Source organism: Lolium rigidum, chromosome 1, assembly GCF_022539505.1.
Source record: "Lolium rigidum isolate FL_2022 chromosome 1, APGP_CSIRO_Lrig_0.1, whole genome shotgun sequence".
NCBI classification, from domain to species: Eukaryota; Viridiplantae; Streptophyta; class Magnoliopsida; order Poales; family Poaceae; genus Lolium; species Lolium rigidum.
The window spans coordinates 332,876,654-332,898,205 of NC_061508.1; the positions used below are offsets into that span (position 1 = coordinate 332,876,654).

Below are 21,552 nucleotides of genomic sequence, written 5' to 3' on the forward strand. Positions count from 1 at the left end.
TGCAATCATAAAGAGATATAAATAAGCACCTCACTATGCCATTCATCAGTGAATAAGTATTCTGTGAAATATAGCCTAAGAGACCCACACGGTGCACACACTCGTCACCTTTACACACGTGGGACAAGGAGTCTCCGGAGATCACATAAGTAAAACTCACTTGACTAGCATAATGACATCTAGATTACAAGCATCATCATATGAATCTCAATCATGTAAAGCAGCTCATGAGATTATTGTATTGAAGCACATAGGAGAGAGATGAACCACATAGCTACCGGTACAGCCCCGAGCCTCGATGGAGAACTACTCCCTCCTCATGGGAGCAGCAGCGGTGATGAAGATGGCGGTGAAGATGGCAGCGGTGTCGATGGAGAAGCCTTCCGGGGGCACTTCCCCGTCCCGGCAGCGTGCCGGAACAGAGACTCCTGTCCCCCAGATCTTGGCTTCGCGATGGCGGCGGCTCTGGAAGGTTTCTGTGGGTTTCGTCGAACGCATCAGGGTTTTCACGACGGAGGCTTTAAATAGGCGGAAGGGTAGCCTCGAAAGGTCGAAGGGGCGCCGACACTATAGGGTGGCGTGGCCAGGGCCTGGGCCGCGCTGGCCTATGGTCTGGGCCCCCTGTGGGTCCACTCTGGCGACTCTCGGGTGTTCTGGATGCTTCCGGGCAAAATAGGAACCTGGGCGTTGATTTCGTCCAATTCCGAGAATATTTCGTTACTAGGATTTCTGAAACCAAAAACAGCAGAAAACAGGAACTGGCACTTCGGCATCTTGTTAATAGGTTAGTTCCGTGAAAATGCACGAATATGACATAAAGTGTGCATAAAACATGTAGATAACATCAATAATGTGGCATGGAACATAAGAAATTATCGATACGTCGGAGACGTATCACACAACTATCCAGGTATGCCCTAGACTCAATGGTTAGTCCACTATAAAATATATCAAGTAAATCATGCTTTTCCAGATCATGTCCAGGCCGAGCTCTAATAAGAGAGCAAAATCTTGCCCAAGCCTCAGGCAATTTCTCTCCATCTTCTTGGTCAAAATTATAAATTCTCTGCAAAGCAATATGTTGAGCACTAGCAGGAAAGTATTTCCCAAAGAAAACATCAAGCAACTCTTTTGGACTATCAATGGAACGGATGAAGCCCGGTGATCAGGGGGGTACGTGAGCACCCCCTGGCTACTCGACACGTGTCTAACGGCATCTAATAATCCGTTAACACAGAGGAAGGCGCATGTGGTCGCGTCTGTAAAATAGACCACCCTTTTTGTCCCATTCTACGTGTACTTTCCTTCCTATCTCAAACAGTACTAGAACTATCTCCATCCAAACCTGCCGCTGAACCTCGCTGCTCCGCCCGCGCCCGTCCGACGACTTGGCCGCTAGAGCTGCCACGCTCAAGCCGTCCATGTCCCAGCCCCTCGCCGCGAGCCCCTCGGCCGCCGCGACAGCCGCCGCCACCACATCCCCGACGCCGCCGTCCGCGGCCACCACATCCTCGACGTCGGCCCTGTGGCCCGTGACGGCCGCGACGGTCGGCATGGGCAGCGCCGAGGAGGTCAGCGCGCCGCTACACGGGATGGCCCAGTCGGTCCAGCTACATTTAAATCCCCCTTCTCCTGATTCGATTTGAGTTCTCCGCCGCAGGCGACGCAAAGACGCATGCCACACCCTTGATCCCGTCCATGGAAGGGGCCTCTTCTGCATCTTCCCCTGATGCACGCGGCGGGCGTTCAATTACGCTCCATGGCGTCCATGGAAGGTGCGGTCAATTGCGCTCCATGGCGTCCGGCGGCGGGCGCTCGCGCTGGAGGCAGACAGGCGGCCGGTCGGTGTTCTTCACGATTAACCTCCAGTTGTTATGTATTCCTCTGAGATTTGAACAGAGATTAGTTTTTTTTTGCTTTGATTCGCTTTTCGTTTACTTTTCTTTCCGATCTATAGAAGACTGGCGTTCAACGAAGAAGAAACTTGTATGGATTGGACTGTATTTCATGGTATCGTTTGTCATTCTTTGGTTTGGAGAACTCGATTAGTTGTTGCTCGCAGAGGGCTTACGGGGCTTTCTGGCCGCCGGAGCGGAACAAATAGCGCTGTTGCGGCGGCTAGGGGGAGGTCTCGAAGTGGCGGCGGAGCCCATCGGAGTGGCTGCACAGAGGAGCCCATCGGAGTGGCTTCATTCCATTAATTTGTTGCCTAATAATCCGGCGGAGTATACAATCTGCCTAGCGTTGTTGGTGTTAATGGACAGACATGACTCCGGCGACAGAGCAATAATTAGCTCGGAAGCTACAGTGGTCACTATTCGAGGAATCGAGGTAGTGCACAGAGCGACCAAGCCGGGCAAGTGGAGAGAAGGCGCGGTGGATTGCGGTCAGCCTACAGTCAGTCCTTCCTATAATGGATGTACTCGATTAAAATAACTAGCACCAATAATTAGCTCGGAAGCTACAGTGGTCGACAAAGAGAGGACAACAAACAAAAGCAGATTCCTACTCCGTTTGTCTCCGTTAGTTCACTAGTTCAGATGGCAGAATCTAAAAGCAAATCCAACGGTAGCAAGGGGGTGCGCACGTACCCCCCTGAACACCAAATCCACTCTCATCAATGGAATTAGGTGGCAAACTATTGTACCAAATTTTAGCATCATCCTTTAATGAGAAAGGAAAAAAATTAGCAACGAAATAAGTACGCTTCTCAACATCATCAGAAAACAAGTTACTCAAAGTAGATAGCTCAATCATGTGTTCTACAGCACTTTCTTTTTCAGTACCACAAAAAGGTGTTTTCTCCACAATAGATATATGAGATAAATCAAGAGAAAAATCATAATCCTTATCCTTAATGTTTATAGGAGATGTGGCAAATTTAGGATCAGGAGACAGTTTATATCTAACAGCACGTTGTGCAAGAAGCTTTTTAATATTACTTGCATCAGTAGTAGCATTGCATTTATCAATGAAATCATCATCAAGTTCTACATAATCTTCATCAAGATCATCACTAGAGTATTCAACAGACTCAGGTGAATTAACGAGTGTAGCAGCATTTTCATTAGGAGTTTCAGTATTTTCAATTTATCTAGACCTAGCAATTGTAGCATCTAGAAAAGATCCTAACGAACCATCATTATCAAGCACAGCAGAAGCATCATCAAAATTAAAAGAGGAACTTTCAAATCTAGCAGAAGTACCAGCATGTGAAGCTTGTGGTGGTGAAACAAGTTTATCTATCACAGATGGCGAATCAAGAGCAGCAGAGGTACTCAGAGTTGTACCTTTTCTTGTAGTGGATGGTAATATGGCGACTTTAGGATCGCGAGGTTTACCCGTGATGGAGAATTTGCAGCGAACAATATCAATCCAAGTGAACTTGCAAATAAAGCTATGCTCCCGGCAACGGCGCCAGAAAATAGTCTTGATGATCCACAAGTATAGGGGATCGCAACAGTCTTCGCGGGAAGTAAAACCCAATTTATTGATTCGACACAAGGGGAGACAAAGAATACTTGTAAGCCTTAACAGCGGAGTTGTCAATTCAGCTGCACCTGGAAACAGACTTGCTCGCAAGAGTTTATCAGTAGTAACAGTTTTATAGCAGTAGCGGTAGTGAAATAACGGCGAGCAGAGTAACAAAGACAGCAGTAGTGATTATAGTAAACAGCGAGGATTAAAATACTGTAGGCACGAGGGATGGATGAACGGGCGTTGCATGGATGAGAGAAACTCGTGTAACAATCAACGCAGGGCATTTGCAGATAATAATAAAACGGTATCCAAGTACTAATCAATCAATAGGCATGTGTTCCATATATAGTCGTACGTGCTCGCAATGAGAAACTTGCACAACATCTTTTGTCCTACTAGCCGGTGGCAGCCGGGCCTCTAGGGAATCTACTGGAAATTAAGGTACTCCTTTTAATAGAGCACCGGAGCAAAGCATTAACACTCCGTAAACACATGTGATCCTCATATCACCGCCTTCCCCTTCGGTTGTCCCAATTTCTGTCACTTTGGGGCCTCGGGTTCCGGACAACAATACGTGTATACAACTTGCAGGTAAGATCATAAAGCAATGAATATCATCATGAATTGATAACATGTTCAGAACTGAGATCATGGCACTCGGGCCCTAGTGACAAACATTAAGCATAACAAGTTGCAACAATATCATAAAAGTACCAATTACGGACACTAGGCACTATGCCCTAACAATCTTATGCTATTACATGACCAATCTCATCCAATCTCTACCATCCCCTTCAGCCTACAGCGGGGGAATTACTCACACATGGATGGGGGAAACATAGCTGGTCAATGGAGAGGCGTCGGTGGTGATGATGACGATGATCTCCTCCAATTTCCCGTCTCGGCGAAGTGCCAGAACGGAGTTTCTGGTCCCGAGACGGAGTTTCGCGATGGTGGCGGCGTACTGGATGTCTTCTGGCGATTTCTTCTAACCCCCGTGCGTTTTTAGGTCGAAGGCGTTAAGTAGTCCAGAGGGGGGCGTCGGAGCCCAGCCGAGGCGGCCACACAACAGGGCGGCGCGCCCCCCTCCTGGGCCGCGCCGGCCTAGTGTGTGGGGGCCTCGGGCCTCCACCTGGCTTGCCCTTCTGGCTCCGTAATTCTTCTGGGAAAATAAGACCTTTTGCATAAATTCCGAGGATTTTCCTGAAAGTTGCATTTCTGCACAAAAACGAGACACCAGAGCAATTCTGCTGAAAACAGAGTTAGTCCGTGTTAGTTGCATCCAAAATACACAAATTAGAGGCAAAACAATAGCAAAAGTGTTCGGGAAAGTAGATACGTTTTGGACGTATCATCGTGCACCCGAACAGAGCCTCGTGTTGATAATATGTTCAGATTTCGATGAAATACACATGAACAAATGGACACAAGAATTAGGATAGATCTATTTTCTTCGTTATAGGGAAACCCATCATATATAATCCGTTTTGTTAATTGTAGGTGACCAAGAATTAAATTTTTTCTAGGTAGAATCTAGAACCATTAGGTTTGCATCATGAATCATGCACGTGAGAACGCATGGGTGTGCAATTTTTCCCTATTACAAGTAAATTATAATAAAATGGGGTGATGTCACAAAGTCATCTGGCGAAGAATTAAGTTAGTTCTAGAACAATTGAGAAGTCCACATATATTAGGTTCGTAAAAAACATTATTAAATTGCAGTTCAAGGATGCGTCTATTTTTTTTCAAGAACCGCGGCAAGAGATCTAGACGCCATTTCATTAAGCTTAAAGAAAAGAAGTGGTTACATGTCACAGAGGACCAACACCCTCCCACCAGAACACCACCCAATGGTGGCGAGGACCAAGGAAAATATATATTATTACGTCATGTACATTATTAAATAGACCTATAAGGTCAATCAAGAACTCGCCACGACCATATATATAGGAAATTTAAAAAGGTTCTCGGTTGCATATGCTTCCTCTACTAAAAAATTATATTTCAAAATATTAAAAAAAAATTGTCGAATTTTTTTTACATGTACATCTTCACAATATATGTGTGTTTGCAAGGAACAAATATTTTTTTGGTCTGTGTTAAAAAAGAAAATTTATCTTTTAAAAAACCTCATTTGTATAATTGAATTTGGTTTTTTTTCTAAACGCCACACGACAAGTTGATTTTGTATGAAACAACTTTGTGTGCATGTAGCACGTAAAGATATATGTGCAAAAATGTTGGTTTAATTTTTAATTTTTTTTAAATATATGTAATATGCATTTCAAAACAAAGAAACATATATATGATTCCATGAGCCAAAACATCACTCACCATATATATTCGTTTCTGTCAACTGTATTCGAGTAGAAGTTCGGGTGTTACTTTAGAGAGGGAAAAACCCCTGTGGATCCAATCTCAACATCAACAGATATGTGTCCCTCGTGTAAAAAGAATATATACGGTCCCTAGTAATTAGACTTCAGATTTTTCCATAAATCATTATATACACCTTATAACAAAGTTTATACCGACACGTATAAATACGGAATTAACTAATCTTTGGTGCGAACCAAGGGTTCAGCGGGTCTATTGCTGACATGGCGCACCTATCTCATCCAGAGCACTCCATCTCCATCTCTTCCCCAAGCGTGGAACCCGACGAAGCAACAAAACCGTGGACCAGCACCGCCGGTATTCCGTTCCCAAATTCCACAGATTTCCACTACCCACTCCCAGTACATAAGCCGGCGAGCAACACAGCAGAATCCCAACTCCCAGCCGCACTCCCACACCAAACGGGGGAGAATCAGGCTCCCTTTCCGTTTCTTGAGATCTCAGCCAAACCCGAACACTGTAATCTCCGCAGCAGCATCGCCTGACCGAGAGGTAGTCTCTGATTTCGATTCTTTCTTTGTTTCTTGTTCTTGTGCAAAAAGCTAGGATCTTGCGATGTTCGGGCTGTCGCTGATACCTAGGCGCATCCTGTGTCCGTGCTGTTATTGCAGGTACTTTTTTTTTTCCAACCAGGCTTCGATCCCTTTCCATTAGGCAACGGATATAATTGCTGGTATTCTTGGTGGCCGGTTAAGTGATCTTTGATCCTCTGTTGAAGGTAATGGCACCGGATAAGATTTGCTTTGGATTTGGGGCTATTAGACTAGGATATAGTACTATACAATCACACAACCGTTTTGTTTAAACTTGTTTTGACTTTTGAGCTGTCATGATTTGCAATCAGTTCAGTTCAGTGAAAATAAGGAGATAATAATCTTAGTTGTAAACAAGGGGGATCCCAGAATGTAGCCAGTCCTATGCAGTAGCTACATATTATTTTTCATTGCATCAAATTTTTGTTCGGTAACAAGTGTTCTATTCAGGTTGAACTCTTTGGCCCCTCTTTTGTAAGCGCATTTATCCTTGTTGTCCTCTTAATGCATTATGTGATAGTGTGAATGGTTATTAGAAACAGAGAATGTGGATTGATAGTAGCATTATCAGCATTGAAGGGATCAATTCTATGCGAGTCATTTAGCTTAGCAATGCAAATTTTGTACACTTGCTTCTTCCGTTGGAATACCTCATGCCTCATGTTATATCCATTGCAATGGTTTTAGTTCGATGACACAAGAAAATAATGGAAATTAGTTGAAGGGAGGGGCTTGGTAATGCAGATTTAATTGCTAAAAAGGAAAAAAAAGGACGTACCCAGTGCTAAGAGCTCCCGCACTGTGCGGTGTCTGGGGAAGGTGTTAGTGGCAAGCCTTACCCTCACTAAGTGCAATGTGAGGAGACCGCGACTCGAACCTGGGACCTCTCGGTCACAGGCGGTGAGGCTCTACCGCTGCACCAGGCCCGCCCTTCGCAGATTTAATTGCTGGTGTAAAATATTTAGTTTAAGCTGCTGCTTCCTTCCAACTCAGTTATGTCCAGAAGTAATTATGTACTTACCCCTAAAAAAAAGTAATAAATGTACTTGCAGAAGTGGATGGCATATGTGTGGACGGCCTGTCAAGCTGCTTATGCATCTTATCCTTATTCTTTATGTGGCTTTGCTGACAGATAGTATAGCAAAGGCGATAGTTCAGATCATCATCAAACATGTCACTCCTTTCAAAATTACGGTTGGTCACTGTGGATGTGACTGGCACTCTTATTGCTTACAAAGGCCGGCTTGGTGATTACTACTGTATGGCAGCCAAGTCTGCTGGAAAGCCATGCCCTGACTATAACCGAATGCATGAAGGCTTCAAGCTTGCATACACTGAGATGGCTAGAAAGTACCCATGTTTTGGGTTTGCGGCAAAGATGCCAACGATCGAATGGTGGCGGATTTGTGTCAAGGATTCGTTCGTTAAGGTAAACCATCTTTGCAAATATGGAGCTATTTCAGGAAATACCAGCACCTATTTTATGCTCCAAGTGATCTGATTGCTTGGTGTACTGCAGGCTGGCTATGATTACGACGATGAGACATTTGAGAAAGTCTTCAAGCGTATTTATTCTGCTTTCGGCTCCTCTGCACCATACTCGGTGTTTCCTGATGCACAGCCCTTCATGAGAGGGCTGAGAGAAAAGGGGATCACAGTTGGGATCGTCAGCAATGCAGAGTATCGTTACAAAGAGGTCATCTTGCCTGCATTGGGGCTGAATCAGGTTTGATAACAATACACCTGACAGTTACTACCTTTCAACCATTAGTATTTGAAAGCAGTCACCTGATCCATGTCTTAGTTTTGCACATAGGGCTCGGAATGGGACTTCGGGGTGTTTTCGGGAATTGTTGGTGTCGAGAAGCCTGACCCAACGCTCTTCAAGATTGCGCTGGAAATGGCAGGGAACATCGCACCAGAAGAGGCACTCCACATAGGCGACAGCATGCGCAAGGACTATGTCCCTGCAAGGAGTATTGGGATGCATGCACTACTCCTGGATCGATTCAAGACTGCTGACGCCGAGAGCTGGAAGCAGTCCGGTGCGCCGGTGCTCCCGGATCTGGAAGCTGCTGAAGCATGGCTCACCAAGAAGCCGAAGGAGGAATCTGAGGAGGAACCATTAGCAGCTGCACTGCTGCGCAGGATGTCCGAGAAACTCTGAATTTTGCCCCCTGGAAAGTTCCTTATGTGCTCTTGCTGTGGAGTGAGGGATCCAAAGAAACGGCTGTGTTGTAGTAACGTGAAGAAATAGGCTAGTTTCATTATCTGGAGCTACTCCCTGTCTCTGGTAGTATTTGCTTCCAGTACAGCAATTCAGCATGTGCCGGACATGTTTCAGCCAAGAATAATCATGATTAGGTGGATCGTGTTTCAGCCAACAATAATCATGGTTATATCAAGTATTACTCATCTTTATGCTTCCTAGCTGGCTAGCAAAGGAGCAAACCGGGTCTGCCTCCCTAGCTGAACCAACCATATCCTTCTGAAATATCTAGTAAGCATCTAGGTTGTGTTGTCTTGCTTGGAGTTGTCCAATTAGCTACTCCTTGTACTGTGGCAGGATCAGTAGCAAAACCTCCCTACTGAAGGCATGACCAAGTTATTCAACTTGCTGAACTCCAAAAGAACATTTGCTCATTTTAGCTCACAATGAATGTTTCCTGGAGTACAGTGAGATGTTCCAAGTGACTTTGTAAGTCTTTCCTGTAGATCAAAATATCATTCGAAGAAAACTAAGATCATTATCCTCAGATACTTTTCAAAGACCACATTCAAAGTGCTTAAAAGGATGCAGGTGCACTGGAAAGCCCAAAAGACATGACCTAGTACTCAAAATGTCCAAAATAGGTTGTGAATGGTATTCTGTGAACAAAATCAGGAGACTTCATAATTTGGTGATATACATACCTTAAATCTAGTGTGGTGAAAATTTTAGACCTGTGCAATTCATCAAGCAAGTCTTCTATAACTGGGATATGGAACTTGTTTTTAGTAGTATGTTCATATTACACACAGCCTGTATGTTGTCCACTTTTTTTCTTCTAAAACTAGAATCACTAGAGAGGCATATGGAATTCGCACTTTTCCAATCACCTTTTCATGCATTAGCTTCTGATTTTCTTGCTTGTGGAGTTGTGGTTCAACCTCATTCTTTTGTTTATATGACACTATGTAAGACCTACTACGAGGAGGAACAGATCCTTCTTTCAATGGAATTGTGTGGTGACGGTCTCTGCTACGAGGTAAACCTTTGAGGTTCAGAGGAAACATCCTGAAATCGGCCAAGAATTCTAGCAATGACTGGTAGAATTTGTTCTTTTTTGAAATGGACGCCCCTTTATTACTTAATCAAGCAATTATACCCGGCCTCTGACAAATAGTTCCAAAGAAAAAAAAAATAGGCGAATTATATATCATTCATGAGCAATTGTAGAACGCCTAAGGTGATGGTGAAAGCTCAATCCGTAGATTATGCTGCCATTCATGTGGGGAAAAAGTATCCATCGCCGTATCCTCCAACCGTTTACAGACCTCCGTAAATAGGTCTCGGTTCTCCACTCTCTGTAGTGCAACCACGAATGGAGAGTAGCGGTGCATCTGTAAATAACCTGCAAAAGAGAATAATTCTTATCATTAAAAACTTTGTCATTTCTGCATAGCCATAGCGACCATATAAAGGCAATCGCTCCCACCATAATAAGCGTTCTAAACATGTGATCAATACCATGAAGCCAATTCCCAAAGATATTGGTTACACTGGTCGGAGAATACAGATCCGAACCTACTTGGATGCATGACCATATAGATCTGGCAAAGCGATACTGGAAGAACAATGGTTTGATTGTCTCATTGTGATGACAGAATATACACTTAATACTCCCAAGCCAATTTCGTTTCAGAAGATTATCTTTGGTTAGGATTACCCCTCGACGTAAATACCATTTTTAAAAAAAAATTAGCGGTATTTTCATCTTCCAAATCTTCTTGTTCTTATAACCTGAAAAAATATCAGGTTGGATAATTGCACTTACAGTGAACTTTCTAGTGGATTGTAAGTTCCAACGAAACTCATTCGGCCCTTGGGATAACTGAATGGATTCCAACGAAGAAATAAGGCATTCCACGTAATAAGCCTCTGGCCGTATAAATCTCGTCTAAATGTCACAGATGGTGGTGAGGTCGCTATTACTATATAGTAAATTTGCATCACTGGGTAGAATTTGTTCTTGAACAGGTAAATGTAGAGAATAAATTTGCATCATACAGGCCAGTCTCCCCCTTTTCCGGTAACTTGTGCAGTTGGTCTGAATAAATAGTTGGAATTTCAGTAGTGGGTGAACAAACGTCAACGTTGACGGTGTGTTGCTTGCTCGTCTGAATAGTGAAAGCCAGATTATCAATATCGAAGACAGAAGAGAGAAGAAGCGATCCAGTCCAATCCAAGCTATATAGTCAGGGTACCAGATAACAGAACAAATTTATTACTGGGATAATTTATCTCCTTTCTGCAGTTGAAAAGTTAACAGTTTCTCGTTGTACCTGGATGCTGTTCCCTGTTTTCCTCTGTATATATAATGGAAATCGATCTCTCCAAGATCGCTTGGACAAAGGTGTAAAATTAAAAGTTGACACAGCCCCAATCATGGTACTCATTGAAAACTTTAGAAATATGGCTGTCCAATCATCCTCATCAGTCATCAAAGTAGAAAGACTTCTCTTTTCTTCTCCACCTGATCATGTAAATCATCCTTGAAGAGCAATGCCAGGATTGGAGCGCGCGCGTCACGGCCGGGGGCAGCGCTAGCCCGCGCTCCTCCGCCATGGACTGATATGAGGATTAAGTGATTAACTGGCGGTGGCGGCGCACTAGTAGAAAACCTCTCATCCATCTAAGCCATTGGTACCGGTTCCCTTACGAACCGGTACTAAAGGGGCCATTTGTACCGGTTTGAGGGCTCAGGTGGGCGAGGAGCTTTGGTACCGGTTTGGGAGGGGCTTTCGTACCGGTTCGTGTTAGGAACCGGTATGAAAGGTCTTCGGCCAAAATTCAGACGCGTGGTGGGGCCCGGGCTGGACCTTTGGTACCGGTTCGTAACACGAACCGGTACCAAACGGTACCCAGCCATATCAAATCGCCCGGATCGCCCGAGCCCCCTGCTGTGGCTCTCATTTTTCTCTTCTTCCTCACACTCTAAATTTTTCTCCACCTCTCACACTCCAATAATCTTTATTTTTCTCCACCATTTTAACAAGATTAACGACCTCCATCTATCCAAGGGTTAGCAATATCATCCTTTCTTCCGGCGTTCCTAATTTAGCTCATTTCTTTGGTAGTTTAACTCGTACTATTTTTCTAGTGCTAGCAAGGTGTTTGATGAAATGCCTAAGTTAGGGATTTTACTTTTTTTATAATCAATTTGAGCTGAAATTATGGTATATTTTGTAGGTTTTAATTAGTATCATCCCCGTCCTCACCGCCGTCGATCGCTAGCGTCGTCCCCTAGCCGGCACCGTACAACCTCGGTGAGCCTCTTCTTTTTTTATAAAAAAAACTTAGTTTTATGTGATGAACTTGAATATTAATTAAGTTGGTCACTCATATATCCATGATGTTGTGTACTTAATGATTTTTGATATACATATAAAATGCAGATGAGTCGATAATGGATGTACGGTGACCGGTGCCATCCCGAGTTCATTACTGGCATGCATTATTTTCTCAACGTGGCTGAGGCAAACAAGCAGTCGAATGGTTTCATGTATTGTCCATGTAGTTCCTGTAAGAATATGAAGGATTACTCTACCTCGAAGACCCTTCACGTCCACCTGCTGGAGAATGGTTTCATGCCCAGCTATAATTGTTGCCCAGCTATAATTATTGGAAGACAACAAAGAAGAAGAGGATAGTGACAACTATCCCTTATTCACTGAAGACGGTGGTAGTAGAATGGGGGAAGACGAAGCTGAAGAAGAGCTCATTTTCGATGAGCCGATTTTTGATGACCCGGATGACGATTTGGGTCGGGCCATTCTTGATGCGAAGATGAACTCGCGGAAATGAAAAGGAGAGGTTGAAGTTGGAGAAAATGTTAGAGGATCACAACAAACCGTTGTACCCAAATTGCGAAAATGGTCAGAAAAAGCTGGGTACCACGCTGGAATTGCTGCGAGTGGAAGGCGAGAGAATGGTACTTCCGACAAGGGATTTGAAAAGTTGCTGAAAATAATAAAGAAGATGCTTCCAGGGGAGAACGTGTTGCCCTCTAGCACGTACGAAGCAAAGAAGGTTGTCTGCCCTCTAGGATTAGAGGTGCAGAAGATACATGCATGCATCAATGACCGCATCCTCTACCGCGGGGAGTACGAGAATTTGAATGCATGCCCGGTATGTAGTGCATTGAGGTATAAGATCGGGCGAGATGACCTCGGCGATGTTGAGGGTGAGTCCACCCCCGGAAGAGGGTTCCTCGCGAAGGTGATGTGGTATGCTCCTATAATACCACGGTTGAAACGTTTGTTCCAGAACAAAGAGCATGCCAAGTTGTTGCGATGGCACAAAGAGGACCGTAAGAAAGATGTGATGCTCGAGACACCCCGCCGACGGGTCGCGAGTGGAGAAAAATCGACAGAGAGTTCAAGTCATTTTCGGATGACGCAAGGAACTTAAGATTTGGTCTAAGTACGGATGGCTTTAATCCTTTCGGGAGCAGAGCTCCAGTCATAGCACCTGGCCGTTGACTCTATGTATCTATAACCTTCCTCCTTGGTTGTGCATGAAGCGGAAGTTCATTATGATGCCGGTGCTCATCCAGTGGCCCGAAGCAACCCGACAACGACATTGATGTGTACCGAGGCCATTGGTTGAAGAACTTTTAGAGTTGTGGCGTGACGAAGGTGTACCTGTGTGGGATGAGCACGAACAAAAGGAATTTAACCTACGAGCGTTGTTATTTGTAACCATCAATGATTGGCCTGCTCTTGGTAACATTTCAGTGCAGTCAAACAAGGGATACAATGCATGCACACACTTCGTTTAGGTGAGACCGATAGTAATTATTTGGGAAACAAGAATGTGTACCGGGGCATCGTCGATTTCTTCCAAAACAACATCACGTAAGAAAGAGAGGAAAGCATTTCGGAGGTGAGGCGGATAACCGAACGAAGCCTACCCGCCCTAATGGGGAAGTTATATATGATATGGTCAAGGATTTAGAAGTGATCTTTGGAAAGGGTCCCGGCGGACAATCTGTTCCGCATGATGTTGACGGACACGTACCCATGTGGAAGAAGAAGTCGATATTTTGGGAGCTACCCTATCGGAAATTCTTAGAGGTTCACTCGCAATCGACGTGATGCACATGACGAAAAATCTTTGCGTGAACCCGCTAAACTTCTTGGGCGTGTATGGGAAGACAAAAGATACACCGGATGCACGGCAGAGCACAGCAAAGTATCCACGAAGGAAACAACCTCGAATCCGAGAGAAGTATCAAGGTCCCGCTGCCTATGCTCTTACCAAAGAGGAGAAGGAGATCTTTTTGAAGTCCCGAGTAGCATCAAGGTCCCGTCCGGCTTCTCGTCGAATATAAAGGGAATAATAAACATGTCGGAGAAAAAGTTTCAAAACCTAAAGTCTCATGACCGCCACGTGATTATGACACAATTACTTCCGGTTGCATTGAGGGGGCTTCATCGGAAAATGTTCGAGTACCCATTGTGAAGCTATGTGCGTTCCTCAATGCAATTTCTCGAAGGTGATCAATCCACTTACTCTACAAAATTTACGAAGGATGTGGTCCAATGTCTAGTCAGCTTCGAGTTGGTGTTCCCACCATCCTTCTTCAATATTATGACACATCTCCTAGTTCACCCGGTCGAAGAGATTGGCGTTCTCGGTCCCGTATTTCTACACAACATGTTCCCCTTTGAGAGATTCATGGGAGTCTTAAAGAAGTACGTTCATAACCGTGCTAGGCCGGAAGGAAGCATCTCCAAGGGCTATGGAACAGAGGAGGTCATTGAGTTTTGTGTTGACTTTATTCCCGACCTTAAGCCGATCGGTGTTCCCGAATCGCGCTATGAGGGGAGACTCGCGTGGAAAAGGCACGCTAGGAAAGAAATCAGCAACGTGTATGGACGAACATTCTTTCACTCAAGCACACTACACAGTTCTACTTAATTCCATCTTGGTGGCTCCGTACAAAGAGGAACACAAGGAGATCTTACGCTCTAAATACCCGGAGCAACGTGAAGATTGGATTGATGGAGAACACATGAAGACTTTCGGCGGTTGGTTGCAAACACGTCTCATGAATGTCACCGATGACGAGCAAGCTGTACTTGTTGGCCAAGCAACCATCTTCTACTATATCGACTTTTCAAGGGTACGAGATTAATGGGAACACATTTTACACTTTCGCCCAAGACAAAAAGAGCACCAACCAAAACAGTGGTGTCCGCTTTGATGCGGAAGATGGCAATGGGAACAAGGTCACATATTATGGGTACATAGAGGAGATATGGGAACTTGACTATGGACCTAATTTCAAGGTCCCTTTGTTCCGGTGTAAATGGTTCAACTCGAAAGACGGGGTACGAGTAGACCCGCAGACGGAATGACTACAGGTGGATTTCAAGAATCTTGGGTACGACACCGAACCATTCGTCCTAGCCGATGAAGTGGCTCAGGTTTTTTATGTGAAGGACATGTCTAGCAAACCGAAAAAAAAGAAAAGAAAGGCAAGAGGACACATCATACGATGAGCCAAAGCGGCACATAGTTCTTTCAGAAAAAGAAACATCGTGGGAGTAGAGGACAAGACAGTACATGTCGAAGATTATAATAAGTTTGACGATATTCCACCCTTCAAGGTAAAAATTGACCCAAGCATCATCTTAAACAATGAAGATTGTCCATGGTTGCGTCGCAGAAGAAGAAAGGGAAACGGGCGAAGAAAACTCGGAAGACTAGAGGAGATGGAGTATAACTTGTGTATCTCAATATGGAAATCACTTTTGTGTAATGATGTTACCGTATGTAAGATATTAACAATGGAGATGGTTGGCTTGTTTTACTAGTTAAGTCACGGGCTTGCAGGGAAATTCTTCCGAGGCGGAACTTCCGAATATGCCATATATAGGGCATGTGCACCAAGGGCATATTCGAGAAGTTCCGCCACGGTGATTTCCCAACCCTTTCCGCAACATTGTTAGAGGAGATGGAGTCTTCCACGGGCTTGCAGGGAAATTTTTCCGAGGCGGAACTTCCGAAGATGCCATAGGGCGTGTGCACCAAGGGCATCTTCGACAAGTTCCGCCACGGGAGATTTCCCAACCCTTTCCCCAACATTGTTAGAGGAGATGGAGTCTTCCACGGGCTTGCAGGGAAATTTTTCCGAGGCGGAACTTCCGAAGATGCCATAGGGCGTGTGCACCAAGGGCATCTTCGACAAGTTCCGCCACGGGAGATTTCCCAACCCTTTCTTCCATCCATGGTGATGAAACTCTCCATCCATGTTGGCTTGTTGAGCTGCTTCCCATGGTCTATCGATGCTCCTTTTATAGGCAGAGCGTCCTTATCTCGCTGACAGCTTTAGTACCGGTTGCGTACACCAACCGGTACTAAAGGTTACCCACGCGTCCTTATCCCACCGACGGGCGTCGTGCGCTACATACTTTATCTCATCGAGCAGGGCGTCCTTATCCCGCCGACAGCTTTAGTACCGGTTGCACCCACCAACCGGTACTAAAGGTTACCCACGCGTCCTTATCCTGCCGACAGCTTTAGTACCGGTTGCACCCACCAACCGGTACTAAAGGTTTGCCTCGATCCCTCTTCCCGCCTATTTTCTTCCCGCGCTTTCCACCGGATCCCGCCTCTGTCTTCCCGCCATTTTTTCACTATATATATGTAGGCTTGGCCACCATTTACATATCACATCTAGACTCATATCTCGCAAACCTCATCATTCTCTCCCATGGCTTCCATCGCATCTCTAACCCCCGGGAGGCGGAGGCGCTTTGCGCCTCGAACTACCCCCTCGCCCGCCGGCTACCGCGTCCCGACCGGCTGGTTGCTAAGCGTCGGAGGCGTACCGGTCCCTCCAGTCCCTCTAGGTGCGGCGCGCGAGATGGCCATCACGAACCACTACTACTTCGAGCTCACGCCGAGCAGCGGAGGAATCCCCGGTGGCATCCCGACTACAGCCCGACTTGGGAAAGCTTCTTCATCAATCGGCGTGAGAGGGCGCTTGCCGTGCACGAGGAGGGCGGCCCGCCTCCTCCGAACTTCCAACGAGGCCGGTCGTCGGGCCGTGGTGGCGCGGCCGGACTCTCCGGGCGTCATGGCCTACCGTGGCCCCCGCCTCGCGCTGCCCTCGGTCCCAGCCCACGCGTGCTCACCCGCCGACGTTCGAGTACCGCGACCCCGATGCCGCGCGACGATGATGACGGCGACTACGACGACTACAGTGGCGACTACTACAGGGCTAGGCACGAGTATGACTGAATGACTCCAGTAGAATTTGGTCATGTATCTTTAATTTTCAGTTAAGCTATGTACTTTTAATTCGAGTTCAATCGTAATAAAATTTCATTCCCGCCCTTTCTTTTCCGCGCGGCGTCGTGGCCGGAAAGTTTCCCGCGCGACGTCGGGACGGGAAAGTTTCTGTGCGGACGGCGTCGTGGCGAGAGTAAAGAAAAGAAATAGAATAGAGAAAAGAAATAGAAAAGAAATAGAAAAGAAAAACAAAAGCAATAGAAAAAATAAATAGAAAAGAAATAGAAAAGAAAGGAAAAAGAAAAGTAATAGAAAAAATAAATAGAAAAAATAAATAGAAAATAAAGAAAAAGAAACAGGAATAGAAAAGAAACAGAAAAAAAAGAAAAGCAATAGAAAAAAGAAATAGAAAAGCAAAAGAAAAGAAACAGAAAATAAAAAGAAAAGAAACAGAAACAGCAAAAGAAACAGAGAAAGAAAAAGAAAAGAAAAACAAAAACAAAAGAAACAACAAAAGAAAAACAAAAAAAAACCTTTGGTACCGGTTGGTACCACCAACCGGTACGAAAGACCTTTCGTACGGTTGGTGGTACCAACCGGTACCAAAGGTATTTCCCCTAGTAAGGACTTAGCCGCGGGCAAAATTCGCAACTTTCTTCTTCGCGCGCGCGCCAACCTCGTAGAGCTCCGGTCGCCCTCGCCCTCGCCGTAGCCGTAGCCGCCGCCGTCGCCGCGTCGCCGTCGCCGTAGCGGCCGCCCTCGCCGGCCGCCCTCGCCGTAGCCGCCGCCGTCGCCCTCACCGAAGCCGCCGCCGCCGCCGCCGCGTCGCCCGCGCCGCTCCACCTCTCCCCGCCGTCGCCGCCCTCACCGAGGTGAGCACCCGGCCCCTCCTCTCCCTCCCTCGCCTCCCTCGCCTCCCCTGGCCGGCGCGCCTCGCCGGGAGGAGCCCGCGCGTGCGTCGGCTGCCGCGCCACGGCCGCCGCCGGCCTCCCCTCACGCACGCCCGCGAGGGTGTTCGAGGAAAGCCGCGCCGCGCCGCCACCCGCCTAGCGCGCCCGCCCCTGCCGCGGCGGCGCCGCCGCTGCGCCGCCGCGGTGCGCCTGCCCCGCCGCGGTGCGCCCGCCGCTGCCCTCGCCGCTGCCGCTGCCGCGCGTGCCTCGCCGGCAGCCGCTCCCTCGCCTACCGCCGCTCTACCACGACCCTCGCGGCCACGTTCCGCCGCCACGGACCCCAGCCACTCCTTCCCCCACGAGCCGCGCCACCACTCATGCTCCTCCCCTGGCCCGCGAGAACGGCCGTCGAGCGCCGTTTATGGCGCTGGCGACGGCGACCCGAGTCTCCCCGGAGACGCTATTTTTTCGGTTATCTAATTCCTTGAAGTTGATCAAAATACTTTGGTGTCTAATTTTGCAGCAGGATTTAGTTTCCCGTTCATTTCCTGAGAATTTTGCACACAGAATTTACAAATAAGGTTGAATTTGTTTAGTTTAGGAAGCGAATCTTGTGTAGACGGTGTAAACACAGTATGACTTGTTGCGCTAGTCCTTGAGAACCCACATGACTTTATAAATGTGTGATCGGAACTCTATAAGACTAGTACGAAGTACTTTTCGTTTACCTCATGGACTCGACCAGAACCTTCAAATAAGGCCATACTTTCTTGGTTTGAATTCTTAAAACACAACCCTATACCATTTCAACACAAGACAACACCATTTGGGTCAAAGAAAATCAAAGAAAAAGGGAAGAAAGTGAAAAAACCTAAGTGACATGCTAATGGTCAAATCTGCCAAAAATAATATGATGCCTACTTTGAGCCCCTTTGGTTAACTATTTCTAAACTAAACTTGCTAATCTTTTTGCCCAGATCAATAGTACTCATAAAAGTGAACAACTTGGTCAAAGTCAACCTTGCTGATTCAAAGTCAAACTCTTAATATAAGCATGCAAAGTGGCAACTTTGAAACAAATTTTAGATTGCCCCAAATTTTGGAATATTCACAAACCAACTCCAAATTGCAAACCAAGACCACCAATTGCCGCCGCGGCATAGAGAGAAGAGCGAGAGGAGGAGCGCCGAGTGTTAGGGTTAGGGTCTGTAGCGGTGCCGAGTCCGTGGTGGTGCCGCCGCGACATAGAGAGAAGAGCGAGAGGAGGAGCGCCGAGTGTTAGGGTTAGGGTCGAGAAAAAGAGAGAAGAGCGAGAGGAGGAGGGGGAACACCGTGTCCGTGGCCGTGGCGGTCCGTTAGGGTTTTTTTGCTTTCTTCATTTCAATTGCTATCCATCTAGCAATCTGTTATATGATCATGACATGATGAATGAAATACAATTGCTTTCTTAATTTTGCAGTGACATTGAGGTATGGAGGACGGCACCTTCGTCCGAGATGAGGAGGGAGAAGAAGCGGTGCAGCAATTGATCTATGAGAGTGCCCGTGGTCCGGAACCCGACGATGGAGATGACAACGATTTCCAAGACTTTCTGAATGATTTTGGCGAGGGACTTGAGTCTGAACAAGTTAGAAGAGACAACGAAGTGTCCATCACAAACTCCGGCGAGGTGTATATCTATGTATCAATTAGTCTATATGTTCATCCCTAGATGCATTCATTTATTTGTATTGCACTTATTAACGAATAATTTTTTCTTTTAGCCTTCGGATCATCGAGCAAGTCTGTTAGATCAAAACGAGGCCCGACGCGGGTGCTAAAGTGCGAGGGCAGGTTAGCCCTCACGGCATTCAAGGATAATGGTGAACCAAGTGGAGCCCAAGGAGTTTTGCCGCAAATTTACAAGTCAATCCGGAGTTATTGTTAGGGACCATGTACCGATCGGCATTCAAGAGTGGCATAAGCCGAAGAACCCGGAGAGTGGTGCTAGTTATGTCAACGACGCGATGAAAAAATTTCTTTGGGACACGCTCATGACAAAGTTCAGCCTACCGGAAGACATGACGGAAGGCCGAAGAATAAAGTCAAGGAATGGACATGGAAGAAGATGGCCATACAATTCCGTAGCTTCAAGAAAAATTTATGGGACAAATATAAGAATGAAGATCCGAAGATTCGATGATAATCTAGTGAAGCTAAAAGATCACTGGGCCGCATTTAAGGAGTATAAGAAATCGTCTACTTTTGTGTCCCGATCGAAGAAAAATACCGAAAATGCTGCAAAGAAGAAACTTCCGCATCATTTGGGGTCGGTGGCTACAAGAGTGCCATTCCGAAGTGGACAGCGTTTGAGAATAAACCGATGGATCATGGAATCACTCCACGGACATGGGACTGGCCCGAACGGTCCAAGTTATGGTTGTTCGCTCATGGGGCAGGGTTGGACCCAAAGACAGGGCTGATCGTTGCGAAGGGAAAATGGAAGGAAAAAATTGAGGCAATTGTACCGAAGCTTGTAGATGCAATTGAAAAGGTCAGAAAGGGAGAGTACATTCCCGATCGAGAGAATGACGAGCTGACACTCGCTCTGGGGAACCCTGAACATGTTGGACGGGTACGAGCTCGCCCAGGTCTCACCATGAAGGAAGCGTGGCCGGACAGCGCTGACACTTATAGAAGCCGTTCGCGAAAGAAGAAGAAGGACGCCGACATTGTAACGGAGTTGTTATCTAGGGTGGAGGCTCTTGAGAGAAATCAGAGGGCACCTGATCAGCCGGTGTTTCTACAGGATCCACAAGCCGATGCTGCCCCATCTCAGCGAAGAAGCAGTGTCGGTTCCTCGCATCTTGACGGATGTGGAGGAAGCTACCCCGTGGATTATGTCACGGAGAAGACAGATTGCGAGCTACATATGTTAATCGGGACCGCGTCCGTTAAGGTGGCGGTCGGCTATGTGTACCCAAGTGAAGATGGAGCAATGCACCATCATATGCCCATTCCACCTGGTTGTGTTCGTGTCGGGGTGGATGAAGTTGTTTCGGGTTTTGAAAAAGTGGAGCTTGATATTCCTAGTGAAGGAGATATGCCCTAGAGGCAATAATAAAGAGGTTATTATTTATATCTTTATGTTTATGATAAATGTTTATATATCATGTTAGAATTGTATTAACCGAAACATTAGTACATGTGTGATATGTAGACAAACAAGAAGTCCCTAGTATGCCTCTTAAACTAGCTTGTTGATTAATGGATGATTAGTTTCATAATCATGAACATTGGATGTTATTAATAACAAGGTTATGTCATTGTGTGAATGATATAATGGACACACCCAATTAAGCGTAGCATAAGATCTCGTCATTAAGTTATTTGCTATAAGCTTTCGATACATAGTTACCTAGTCCTTATGACCATGAGATCATGTAAATCACTTATACCGGAAAGGTACTTTGATTACACCAAACACCACTGCGTAAATGGGTGGCTATAAAGGTGGGATTAAGTATCCGGAAAGTATGAGTTGAGGCATATGGATCAACAGTGGGATTTGTCCATCCCGATGACGGATAGATATACTCCGGGCCCTCTCGGTGGAATGTTGTCTAATGTCTTGCAAGCATATGAATGAGTTCATAAGAGACCACATACCACGGTACGAGTAAAGAGTACTTGTCAGAGACGAGGTTGAACAAGGTATAGAGTGATACCGAAGATCAAACCTCGGACAAGTAAAATATCGCGAGAC

The 21,552-nt window shown here is 46.0% G+C and overlaps 1 protein-coding gene across 3 annotated transcripts; it reads left to right on the forward strand.

Annotated features, from left to right (window-relative positions):
* The first annotated feature begins 6,095 nt into the window (after positions 1-6,095).
* On the forward strand, positions 6,096-8,821 carry LOC124699968 (haloacid dehalogenase-like hydrolase domain-containing protein 3). Of its 3 annotated transcripts, XM_047232182.1 has the most exons (5): positions 6,096-6,372; positions 6,492-6,598; positions 7,546-7,842; positions 7,933-8,139; positions 8,230-8,821. In XM_047232182.1, exons 3-5 carry the CDS (start codon positions 7,585-7,587, stop codon positions 8,578-8,580), a joined length of 816 nt encoding a protein of 271 aa, XP_047088138.1. In that variant the 5' UTR covers positions 6,096-6,372; positions 6,492-6,598; positions 7,546-7,584; the 3' UTR covers positions 8,581-8,821. The 3 variants fall into 3 exon arrangements, with proteins under 3 accessions (XP_047088138.1, XP_047088150.1, XP_047088144.1); XM_047232194.1 differs by lacking the exon at positions 6,492-6,598; XM_047232188.1 differs by lacking the exons at positions 6,096-6,372; positions 6,492-6,598 and having other exon boundaries at positions 7,302-7,842.
* The last annotated feature ends 12,731 nt before the right edge of the window (positions 8,822-21,552 follow it).

What these genes read in the sequence shown, in the direction of transcription:
- LOC124699968 (XM_047232182.1), top strand. Translation starts at nt 7,585, where the DNA reads ATGTCACTCCTTTCAAAATTACGGTTGGTCACTGTGGATGTGACTGGC. An exon ending in TCAAGGATTCGTTCGTTAAG is followed by an intron (nt 7,843 to 7,932) that starts GTAAACCATCTT and finishes GGTGTACTGCAG; the next exon opens with GCTGGCTATGATTACGACGA. An exon ending in CTGCATTGGGGCTGAATCAG is followed by an intron (nt 8,140 to 8,229) that starts GTTTGATAACAA and finishes TTTTGCACATAG; the next exon opens with GGCTCGGAATGGGACTTCGG.